This window comes from Xiphophorus couchianus, chromosome 9, assembly GCF_001444195.1.
Source record: "Xiphophorus couchianus chromosome 9, X_couchianus-1.0, whole genome shotgun sequence".
Lineage (NCBI taxonomy): Eukaryota > Metazoa > Chordata > Actinopteri > Cyprinodontiformes > Poeciliidae > Xiphophorus > Xiphophorus couchianus.
In genome coordinates, this window is record NC_040236.1 from 5,912,762 (window position 1) to 5,925,988 (window position 13,227).

Below are 13,227 nucleotides of genomic sequence, written 5' to 3' on the forward strand. Positions count from 1 at the left end.
TGCTGAGGTAAATGTGAAGCCAAATTTCGCATTAGGCTAGGACAATGGACCTTACCAAGCTCCGCCCACAACCGACCCACGTGACCACAAGTCTCACAAACAAAGCCTCGCGGCACGTTGTTTCTATGTAAACATGACTCCATTAGTGCATCATTTCTACCGGATTTTCACAATATATCAGCTACTACAATAGACAGAGGAACTAACAAGTTCATGTCATCATCTGGGAGGAGGTTACTGGTTTCTCAGTCACAAGCTGGTTGCAAACCTGAGGCCAGCAGGTGTCAGTCAGTTATGGTAGATCTGACATTTGGTTTGATGACCTCAATATGAGAAGCTACAGACTGATAGCAGGAACCAAAGAGCTCTGTAAAGGTAAAGGCAAATCTTCTGAGGGTGGAATATAATTAATTTAATTTCACATTATTATCGCGGTAGAAGCCATTTGTTTGTTAAAATTTTATGAAATATATTTGTTCTATCTGGTGTTTGTTGTGAATGACGTATACTCACAAAGGGAAACAAAGGTAAAATAACCCAAACAAGTGATCAACTCAAAACCACTCTTACCTTGTTACTCTCTCTCTCTCTTTGTAGTTTAAGTACACCTGTTACCTGTTACAACCGCCTGCTCCCCGCAAGACGAGCAAAGATTACGTTAAAAACATAACATTCAGTCCGTTACGATATCAAGTTTCCAGGCTTGATATTTATTTCTCGATTATTAATCAGCGCTTCCCTGAACACAGCGATGGTTGATTGACTAGCTGTACTTGGTGCTAGAGTGGCTAACACGAGTAACAGTTTAGTCCAAAGCCTTTTCTGCGAAAATAAAATCTTTAGTGTATGTCAGATACAGCACACATTGCATATTGATCTGTTTAGCTAACGTAAGACTGTGTAGCAGACAGGCTTCAAGGTGTAGAAGTTGTATCAGTGCTGCCATTATGCTGTACTTAGCTAACGGGAAGCGTGTGTTTGTGAGACGGCCACGCATGTAACCACGTAGAATGGGCATCAACCAATAAAAACCGGCCCCTGTGGTAAGGTCCATGGTGCACAGCGGTTCAGTTCTTGTGCTAACTCAGTTAATCGGATGTGATTAAAGCCTGTATTTTCCCTTCAGCTATTTTTGGTTTAAAGCTGCACTAAATTTTCCATATAATTTTTCTAGTTATTTTTTTTTTTAATTATTGATTTTATTAAGATGCAATATAATAGAAATATGTTAAGGAAATTCATTTAAAATGGAATTTAGGGGCGTGCCGTGGTGGCGTAGCGGTTAGCGTGACCCGTATTTGGAGGCCTTGAGTCCTCGACGCGGCCGTCGCGAGTTCGACTCCTGGACCCAACGACATTTGCCGCATGTCTTCCCCTCTTTCCTTTCCCGTTTCATATCAGCCTACTGTCATATAAGGGACACTAGAGCCCACAAAAGACCCCCTGGAGGGGTAAAAAAAAAAAAAAGGAATTTAAATACAATTCATAAGTGATTTAAAATTATTTAAAACTGGTTAAACAATTCAAAGCATTAAAATGGTAATCAGAATTTATTATGGTAGTAGTTTATGTAAGAAAAATATATTTTGGTGACTTAGTCAGTTAATGAATGGGATATATATGGAAATAAAACTGTAGAAATATACAGACAGTAATGTAGCTGGTTATAAGAAACTGCTGTTTCACTATTGAGTTTTACAGTGCAACTGTATTGTGCTATTGTTATGGTTAAGCAAAAGAAGTTGTCCAGTGCTTGATGAAGCAGTTTCAGAGACAACAGACCGAGTAGCTTCTGTGACCTGCTGTGTTTTCTATTTTACAGTTTATGCAAAATGTTGTACCAGAGATGAGTTGGTCCATCATTTTCAGCAGTGTAACACAGACAGAAGTGGGCAGAAAGAGAAGGGAGGAAGACATGCAGTGGAGTAAAACTAAAAATTCAGAGAAATTGAGCAAAGTTGTCCAGTCGTTCTGGTCTAGAATCACATGCGCCCGGGTGACTGATGTCCATGCAACGAATATATGAACATCTGAATATATGAACAATGAACATCTGTGAGACAAGTTAGAAAAAATTACAAATTGCATAATCTTTTAATTTTTCTAACTGGTCTAAAAGATGTTCATTGCTGATTTTTTTTTGTAAAATTGTACATATTGAGATTTGGGATTATACCAAAATAATCCAAGATCTTATATTACCTAGTTTGGTATATTTGACAAAAAAACCCACAAAAATAACCCAGTCTGCTTTTGTTTGTTGTAAAAAAAAAAAAGAATGATAAAATGAAATAAAATCAGGTTATTTTACATTTTTGTTTTTACTTTTACGTATAAGATGTGAGCAGGTAACTAATTTAAATGTGAAATCACAAAATTAATTAATTGGCCACATATTCTTAAAGGGCTTAAATGGTAAATTCTGAAATGAGCTGATATAATAGAAACACTTGAGACTTCCTGCAAGCACAATACAAGCAGATTTTGCAACAAGTGTGAATTTAAGCTTTCACATTACAGCACTTTTGTTTTAACATGTTAGCAGTATTTAGTTGTCATCAGTCTGAGAGGAAAAAAGTCAATCTATATAATGCTCAATGATAAAATAAATGAGTTGACAGCATTTACTGCTGACAATGGTGATAACCATTTGCTAAATAAACACCAGCTCATCAGACATCTTATCTTTTGCTTAGTAGGTCATAAAGACATCATTTCCTCTCTTGATGAAGGGAAAAGAAAGACTTGCTACTTTGGGGGGATTGAAATAAACTGCAGAGGGAAATGAAAAAGATGTGAAAAAGTAGCTACTTTTTGGATAAAAGCTACTTACGAATAAATCCATGTTTATCAAGGTTTAGACGCCCTCACATGGGTTTACATGCCCTTACATTTTCTCATGGGCCTAGCTGGAGGCATGGTGCAGGATAAGATCTTTTTTTCTTAGCACTGTTATTACTGGAAACATGACTTTTTTTCTACTTGCCTTATCTATAATCAGAAGTTATCTTGATTAAATGCATCAAATTCCACTTCCTAATTTCATTTTTTTGACACTCCTTTAGAAGTTCTTTTAGATGTAACATTTTTGATTAGGAGAAATTAATAATTGTAAATGGCAATAGTATTAGTAATTTTGATATTATTTAGAAACAGTGCTGGAAAAAACAGTTCTTGTAACAGAATTTGACCACTTTCTATCCCACACATTTTGTAATGCAGCCAACTTTCTCTGGCATTATGCTGTGATGCTTGGAATAACTACACTTCTTGAGATGCTGAAAGCGTTTTTCTTAACTGAAACCCCTAAAATTCTCTTCAGTCATTCAATATCCATTTCATTAAATTGAATAGTTTACTTAAAGATCTATTTACTGTTTTCCAGGGATCTGACTTCATTTATGATGACTCTAATGGGATCTACAAGAAGAAAAAGAAGTAAGCATAATACAGGTACTTTGCTCTGTGTCTTTTCTTTATCACTGAACCTCATTGTCAGTTCAGCTTTCTTCCCAAGGCTTCAGAAATGCCTGCTGATGAAAATCCGTGAGAATATGGGTCATAGGTTGTTCAACCTTGACAACTAGGACACTTATTCATACTAATAGATTCTAATGTGTCAAATTAATGTGCAATTATTGCACTGCTTGGATTTTTCAAAATTATAGACATTTTCTGTATAGGAAACTTATCTTTACATTAAGATTAGAATGTTCAGTTTTATTTTATTTTATATCAATAAAATACTCATTAAATTATTTAGAATATATTACTTTGTCCATTAATACATGTACTGTATTTACAGCAAACTATTGTTGTTTTGTTATTTTAAGGCATATTATCTCTGATCACTGTTTTTCTTGATTCACTTAGAAAAGTTTGAAAAAGGAACAGTACTTGAAATATGGGGTATGTACATGCCTTCTTTTTGGTTCCTATTGGTGTTACTGACCTCAGCACATAATGTGACACTGTACCATAGTGTGGTCTTGTGGAAACCACAATGCAGATCAAAGTAATAAACATTGATCTGGCAACAAAATTAGAATCCAATAATTCCACTTCTGTTGGGATTTGTGCTTTGTAACTGGTGGTGGAGAGTTCCCAAACAAAACAACTTAATCAAATATAGAAACCTGTTTAAAGTATGAATGACGTTGCAGTTTCTTAAAATAAAGAACATGGCAGCATGTCCAAAGTTTGAAACATATTATCTAGGCAAACAAGATTTCCATGAAGCTTTACAAAAGAAGCAGGAAGCTTTCATTAAAACTGTACAAGTTAGTAAATGTAAAAAAGACCACACACTGTGTAATGGCTGAAGAGTTTTGAGTGTGCATGAATACATCATGACTAAACCTGGGGCACGAAACACAGCAGTATCAGAGACACGGCAACAAATTAGAAAATGAGGTGTTGCATTATTCTAGTACAATGTCATTAAAACGAATCACAAAATGCTCGTTGCAAGATTCTTACCTTAACTAAGTATCCTATGTGTCAGAAGAAAATAGGTCTCATGGATCACATTTCCTTTCAGATCTCGTGAAGTGCCACGTTTTGCTTCATCACGTACCTGGAAAGGAAATAGATCTTAAATGCAGTGTCAAAATATAATGAGCCAATTTGGTGTGAAGTTGTAAATGTGAGTGTGACACAGGTCATGACATCACTGGTGCCATGACACATACCACCAGCAAAAACAGTGCTGCTTCATCCATTGAGACACATGTCCTCCTTAAGCAGATTTTATCCCTGACTGAAAATTTCTAGAAGGCACAAAACTGTTCCATGGGAATGTATACACTTAGTATCTGATGTTATCAGCTTTAGATTTCTGTATAAAGAAATAATTTCTGGATTCCATCTTTTTTTTATTTAGCAAAGAGTAACAAAAGAAATCTATGTGAATTTGTATCATTCATTGTTTATCTTGTACTGGTGGGCATTCCACTCTACATGTCTTATATGTCAAACTTAATACTGTTTTGCTATGAAAAAAACCCAACAAAAAAAAACCATTGGGTTAATTCTAAGGAGAAAGTGGTGGGAAACAGCTGAAATAAAGTAAAAACAAAAATAAGGCTGATCTAAACAAAGAAAGAGACTACAGAATAAGCAAATCTCAAAACAACCCAGGACTTAAAATGCTGTATTTTATTAAAATGTTTTATGCCTCAGCCACTAGAACTCAAAGGTGTTTAAATATGGCCCTTTTCTCAAATCCTCAATCAGCTCTTTTGTTTTAGAAATGACTTGCCACCACAGTAATTAAAATGGCTTGGAACAGCATGTACTATTCAAGTAGTGTAGAGCCTTACATTTTAACCACAACCTCTCACAATTTAAATTAGTTCTGAATATACAGATATGCTCTTTTCACATGTACAGCACAGTTTATTTTAAATCCATATTGCATAAAAGTTGTATCTGTAATTCTGTTATCTAACTGCTTTTGGATAATGTTTTACTATTGTGCTTCTCAGCCTTAACAAGATATTAGGGACCTTTCACTTCTCATCTGATTTAAAAAAAAAAACATCTTAAAAACTGGAAACTCTTAGAAAGGCAAAAATCTCAACATTGAGCACATGCCAGAATTTTAAAATCCCATTTTTAAAAATAAACTTGAACCTAACGGATTAAAAAAAAAAAAAAATTCTGGGACCAGTAAGGCTTCTTTCAATGATTGATATTTAGATGAAATTTTTTTTTCTCTTGCGTTTCCAAACCAAATACACATCTTAAGGTGGATTTGGTTTTGGAACACAGAGAACAAGCACTTTAATTCACTGTTAATTCACCTTCAGAACTGTTTTTTGTGATTTGTGAGAAGAAAAAAAAGCAAATAGCTTGGACCCAAATGCTGAAAAACCCCCCCAAAACAAACTGACTTTGAAATTAAGATATAGGAATTCTGCAATCAGAGAAAACATGTCACTCAAGTTAAACGTGTTCCTGGAGGAAAATACACTTTTTAAATTATCCTCATCTTTTTATTTCAACCCTATGTTTTTTTTTTAAATGCCTTTGATATCTCTCACATTTTTAGATGTGTCCAACTGTAAATTACATAAGTTGTGCTGTTGTGTTCATTTCACCAAAGTTTAACTCTGTGTGTGCATGTCTGGAAACTGAGGGAGAGAGTGGCTGATGGACAAGGATGCTTGTGTGTAGGCAGCTCTTCTGTATGCCTGTGTGTGTGCATGTAATTTTATATAACACTTGGTTATCTCTTCCTTGGTAGAAATCATCGTTCTTCTGCCAGAGTGCCTCCTCTGCAGTCCTCACAGTTCTTTGCAGATCATATCTTTCTACATCACAATAACATTAATGTTCACCGTCTCTTCAATCTACGCAGTGATATGCCCAGTGCTTGATGTTTGCCACCTTATCTGTTTTAGGACCAAACAAATAAGGTGCAAACAAGATTGTTTTCTTTGTGCATATGCAATATTGCCTTGGACACCAAGGCTGATGAATGATGCTGTGAGATGATTTGGTTGCTGTTGGTAACCAATCACTTAGAGCCAGTTGTGCATGAATACATCATGGATACTGTATTGCATAAAATCTTTTGCACTGAGGCATAAATTACCATCTGCTGTATTTAGTTGTATAAGATTTAGGATTTTTATTGGTATGCTGTGTGTAAATAACTAAGCATGCAATAATAACTATATAGACAAAATCAAAAGTTTATAATATTGTAAAAATGTATAATATTTTATTCTTTTACACACCCTCTTTCAAGGATGTAACAACCTTGCATGTCCTTGAGGAAGCTGGGCAAGATTGACACAAATCAACAGACCAAGCATTTGACTTCTAATCAGATTACAAAAAAACCTTTTACAAAAAAAACATGCTCAACACTCAATATCACAATTTAATTCAATACAGTAAAGGACTTATCCCAAAATAACAACTTTGCAAGAACTTTCAGCTGCTAATGGAGATGACTAAGATGAGGGATAGAAACTGGTTGTTCTTGGGATGCAGAAATTTTTCCTATTATGACTTTGGGAAGGGCATTGCAGGATACTCTTCCATCATTCCAAAGGCAGTGTTTCCAATTTAGTAAATTTGTTGCTGAATTAGTAACAAATCTAAGTCTTTAAAGTAGGCTATTTACAACCTCATGGAGCTCTGTAATGTTATAATACGGTGATCCTACTGTTGTAATTTGTTTGTCATGCAGCTTGATTTGCACTGTGTCCCTTAGGGCTTTTTTTTTTTTTTTTACTTTACCGTAACATTTTTAGCCACACAAAGTCAGGCAAGACTAGAATGTAAAGTCAGAGATTTTCTCATTCCTTATCTTTCATCAACATAACTGAAAGGAACCTCCTCGAACCTCCTTGAGTTATTATTACATATAATGGGCATCTGTAAGCTATAGTTGTTGTCTAATTTTGGCAATTCTTATAAATACGGTATTTTTTTTTTTCAGAGTGCAATTGATCCTACAGAATGTGTGCACTTTTTTGCACACTGGACACATTTTAAAGACATCAGAAATTGTCTCCTCTCACTTCACCACCTTTTGTTTCTGGATGAACATAGAGAGAGGTACAGGAATAGCATGTAAAGTACAGTTTAGGACACACCAAAAGCAAATCAGATTAAATCAACATATAGTTGATTTAATTAGAAACGGTTGAAATCCATCTAGTTTCTTATTAGGTATATGTAGAAATATGCATCACTGTCATGGGATTGATAAGAAACACAGCAACATTTTGGCATGAGGTGGCCCAAGAGAAGCGTTTACAGGGAGAAAGGTACTTTTCCAAGTAGCGACCCAACACCATAGTTTTGCGTAAGTATAATCAGTTGTTGCACAGAAAAAACTAAGTCTTGGCTGTGAGAGGAATATGCAATTACCACAATAATCCTATGCAATGTGTGCAGAGAATCTTTTTTCTCTGCACACAATGAAGATAAAAAAGATGTTAGCCACATTTGAAAGATGAAACCCGCCTGTTTAGAGTTGTATTTGAAACACAGTCAATTACGCATTTAACCATGGCATTTGACTTAATGTAATGTTTTGATTGTTGATTCTATGTAGCATGACTTTGTGTTTTTGTATGATGTAAAACACTTTGAAATGTCTTGCTGCTGAAATGTGCTTTACAAATAAAATTTGTTTGATGAAAATAAAATAAACACAATAGATTATCATGGGAGGAAAATCTTCAGGAATGATTTTTGTGTATCACCAGATTGTTTTTAAATTAATGTAGGTAAGCAAATAAGTCATGACTAAAACAATTAATCAACTTGAAAAATGTTTGTCAAAAAATGTATTGCTTATGCTGATGGTATTGCTTCATCAGAGAAAAAACATTCAACCTATTTACTCCCTCTCCATCCCCCGTTTATATTCACATTTTCACCCTTTCAAACACTGCATCACCAAATGACACTTCTCCACCTCACAGATGTGTTCAGGGTTGTCCTTGGAGATTTCCCCAAGCAAACAAAGCTTTCTCCCCACTCTGTTTCGCTCTCTGACTACACTCCCCCCCCTTGCCTCCATCCATCTCGCCTGTCCGCACTCTCTCTCTTCTCCCTTCGATTTCACACCAATGAGAGTGCAGCATGTAGCTCCCACTCACTGGCATCAGAAACACGAGATATCTTTAGTCTTGAGCTACACAATTTCATACAAATAACAGCATTGGCTAGACAGAATTTGCGTTCTGCCAAAACGCACATTGATAGATAGGTAGTGGTAAAACAGGAAGGGAAGAGAGTGCAGCTGATCTCTCATACATCAGGCTCAAGGTAAATGATCCATGTTAATTTATTGTATGACACTGTTATGTAGTTATTCTATTGACACTGAACTCTGAGCAACGTTTGGGGCTTGATTAACCTTTAGAATTCACGAGTGATTACCGTGTTTATCTTTATATATTATGCATGCTTACTGTTCAAGCAGGAAAACACTTAATAAAGTAATTTGTTGTCTTTGCTGCTAACATTGAAATATGAACCAAATAAATGCATGGCAGGCATTTATTATTGATATCCCGCAATTACATTTCATCCATCTTACTCTGTGCATGCCGCATAATCAAAATTCTGTATTGTATATTATGTGATTTCTGGTTAATACAGTTAATCATCAATTCAATCCCCCCTACTTTCCTCACTTGATGCTAATACTCTGTGGTCTTTCAGTTTAATAAATATCACTCACTTTGTGTTAAATAAAGATTGTGCCATTCTTTGAAGCCTACTCAAGTGCCATCTCTGGGCAATGAGTTTTTAAATCTCCACGTAGAACCCACATGGTTCAGTCATTCTTGCCTAATCCCTGTTCTTTGTCAGCAAAATTCCTAAGGGGTATATTTATCAGAATTACAAAAACAAATGCTTATTTCTTGTAGAGTTTATCCATGTGCAGAATAACAACACATGGAATTATTCAATTATTTTGAATAATTCAACTTGATCTTAAAGTTATCTAAAAAAATAAACTTTTCTACCCATGAAGGGACGTACCTGATTTCAATACCAAGACTGGAGGTACACCTAATTTACACAGATGTCAATACTATGTCATCTCAATTTAAATATATATTTTGCCTATTTTGGGGCGACATCAAGACTGGTTTATTTTTTTCATAATTGTATTAACATGTACCACACAGTTAATTAAATCTGTATAATGACCACAAACAAATGCCAGAAAGAATGTGCTGATGCTTAATTTCATAATGCTTCGATATTGCAGGAATAATAACAATGAGTGAAAGAGATTATTGTTTTATCTGCTTCTGTACAAACATTTCAGAAAATATGAGTACACATAAAGACACATTTACATTTTTATATTCTAGCGGTGGATTAAAACGTCTTACAAGTGCATGAACAAGTGTAGATGAACACGCACGCTAGACAGAGTGTGCAGAGATAACAAAATGCTTTCTAAATACCACCAAAGATAGAGTTTATTAAATTTAGATTCTAATTTCCAACCAGAATCTCTATACTCTTATATCCTGTGATATCAAAGGAGTGAGTTGTCCTGACAATATAACTACTTAAATGAGGAATATGATTTAAAAAAAACAAGGCAGCCAAATGCACAGCAATGTCAACAAAACATTTACAAGAGCTCATGTAATGTCCCAGTCTGTTTGCTTGTAATCCCATGTATGTTAGTTTCTTTTTTTATTTTTCACTAGTCAATTTTGGCTGAAACTTATCTGTACTTATAGCCTAGACAGCTAGGGATAATTGTTTAGTTGCGTCTTCAAAAAGTATTGTGGTGAGTCATGTCTTTTACCTAAGATACTGGCTTTATAATGTTCTCTACATGATCAAGAAGAGATCTTTTGCAATGCATACAGTACGTTCCACATTGCACATTTCCACATTATTACTCTCCCAGTGTGAGTGTAATAACACTCTCTGGTGTAGAGAGAAGAAGATTCAAAGTTACCTATTTTTCATGTCAATAAGTGTTTAAAAAAAAAAGAAGGAAGATGCAGGAATAGAATAGAAATTACTTTATTGTCCCATGATGGAGAAATTCCAATGAAACTACAGCAAAGTGACAAGCAATCAAAGCAAGAAGATTAACACAGAGATAAAAAATAAAATATTTAAAAACACAATAAAGAATAAAATATTTTAAAGGCAAAATTGCAACATAAATACTGTGCAGTTATTTAAAGATAGCGTACTACAGTCCAAAGGAATATTCAGCTGGGTAGGCTATTTTAAAAATATTCAAAACTGTGCATGTGTATTTGGGATTAAAGACACGTGACTTACAATAAGTAACAATAACAAATGCAACAGCAGGGATATTCAGATACCAGCAGAAATGTTATTTAAAATAAGTTAAAACTATGCAAATAATTATTCAAATCCTAGCATGTATGTAAACTCTATTATAAATTCTATTATAAAGTAAACGCCTCAGTTTTCAAAAAGACTTTCAGAGTATAGCAGGAAAGCTGAATGAACTACAGCAAAGTTATTCTGTTTTTGAGCTTTCATGCCCTGTTTGCATGGAACCTGGAGATGTTGGTAAAATTCTGAAAATTTCAGAGTTGAAGTAAGTGTCGCTATTCTGTAGATTCCTGCACATCGAATATGCTATGGAAGAAACCATGTTTTACTTTAACAGCTCTCTCTTACACCTGTTGTAGAATTATATCTCCTCCTCGCTAAACTATTTAAGAATTATCAGTGAACAATTAATGGCAGGAAGGCTTAGGAATGTTTTATGCTGTTTTAATATCTTTTTTAAAATGAAGTCTTTAATAAAAAAACAATTAGATGAAATCTATATCATCTTGTTTTGAAAAACTAAATATTGAGATGGCCACATGCATCTCTACACATAACTATAGTTCAATTCAGACAACTTGTGTAAAAGTTCAAATGCTTCTTCAATAACTGATATAGTATCAGTTTGAGTTTGGTCAGAGTTCATCACCCCAAGGCCATGCTACTCAATGTCTCAGAGTGATGAGTGCATTTCTAGCCCATAAGTTAACATGCCAGGAAGAGAGGAGATTACCCTTGATTCTGAAGTCCAAGGTGGGTTGTTGGGTGGAGGAGAGGCAGAAGAGAATCAAGCAGAAACTGGGAGGAGGAGGAGAAGACAGCAGGTTGCAGTAGGCATGAGCATCTCATGAAACACAGAGTGCAGCTAGAGGTTGTGAAGCTTAAACAGACCGCCCAAATCAGGAAGGTGTGTTTGATGTATTTGAGTGTTAAAAAACAATGGTCACTTATTCATGATGTGTAGAATGGATGCACCAGCTGTCCCTTTAACCAGGGACAAGAGCTAATCATGCCCTCACCAAACCTGGCAGTACTCCAAATATTCTAATGTAATTTGTCTTGGCAAAACAGCTGATTCCCACAGTGGTTCTGGTACAATCTTGTGTCCTGCTCTTTAGTGCATCAAACTCCAAACTGTCTGTAGTAAGTTTTGAGTTTTTCCAAATGGTAGTTCAAATTAAAACAGGCTCAAGAATCCTAGCCTGGTATTTGGGTGTGTAAAAGAGTAAGGAGGACATTGATGAGGAGCAAATATTGTGAGCAGAGACTCTGTTTTTCAATAGAGTGGTTCATAATAATCAGCTTTAAAGTTGATTAAAGCCTTCGTCCTGGACATGATCTGGTATAAGTGGGGCCTTTGGTACAACATGCAAGTTGGAAACTGGTTTCATTAACATTTTACTTTTTGTAAATAGAATATTGAGTCAAGAGATGTACAATGACATATTTAAGCAATTCTATTTGGGGAAACAAAAAGTACTTCATTAAGGTTGTTACAAATAATTTATGATAGGCCTGTGTTAAGTGAAGAACAACAATAGAATGTAGTTTATAAACTCAATATGTTTTCAGTCTGGGTATCGGAAAAACAATTTATATTCTTTGTGGAGTTAGAGGGGCTTGTTTAATAGGTTTGCAAGTCATTTTGCTTGATCAGATTTAAGATTGCATATTTTTATGATTATTTGAAATCAGTGGCCAAAACAGACATGTTTAGAAAATGTTTTACTTTAAACCCTAATCCCTTAATGAAAACCTATGTATGTTGAACTAACACTTATTGTCTAAGTCTTATTGAAACTATACTCATTATGGTGCTGTTGCATCTATTATGCTACTTTTTGAAGTGATTTTCAAATTATTTGTGCCAGTTGTTGTAATCGGCAATTGGTATTAGCAGTTGTGTACTTAAAATGTAACTGTCATAAATTAATGACAGTGTCTCTCTGTATAATATTTTCAGTGTGCATTTTGTACTTTTGCTGAGTATTTGGCAGGGCATAATCCAGGAGTGCCCCTGTGAACCAGGAGGCTGATGGTGCTGATGGCTGAGGTTAATGGTATTAATGCCCTATTTTGGCATGCAATTTCACTGCTGTCCCCTCGTTTAGCTCCCATCCCACCCATTAACAACAAAGAAAATCTAAAAATAAAGAGGCAATTCATAATCCTAACAGTATCAAAATTCCTGAAAAATGATTTGCTAATGTTTTGTGGTTGTATAAGCATTTTGGTTTAATTCTGCTTCCAAGTGCTTCATAATCAATGTTGTGCAGATAAACATTTTTTATTTGTAACTTTACTTTTAAGTAAGTCTCTGTTTGTGTCACCTCTGAAGATTTTCCAGGGAAAGAAAGTCATTTTCTCCGCAGGCTCTTTATTATTACTTTATAAATGAACTAGACTGTTATG

The 13,227-nt window shown here is 35.0% G+C and overlaps 1 protein-coding gene across 3 annotated transcripts in view; it reads left to right on the top strand.

The window, feature by feature from the left end:
• LOC114151635 (regulator of G-protein signaling 8-like) overlaps window positions 1-13,227 on the top strand; it is a 31,501-nt gene that overhangs the window by 367 nt on the left and 17,907 nt on the right. The window contains exons 2-3 of one of the 3 annotated variants that reach the window (XM_028028973.1): window positions 3,386-3,453; window positions 3,874-3,909. In XM_028028973.1, coding sequence (XP_027884774.1) covers window positions 3,905-3,909 — 5 coding nt within the window. In that variant the 5' untranslated portion in view covers window positions 3,386-3,453; window positions 3,874-3,904. Of the gene's footprint in view, window positions 1-3,385; window positions 3,454-3,873; window positions 3,910-8,600; window positions 8,794-12,786; window positions 12,876-13,227 lie in introns of those variants that run through there. The other 2 variants (XM_028028974.1, XM_028028975.1) reach the window with 2 other exon arrangements.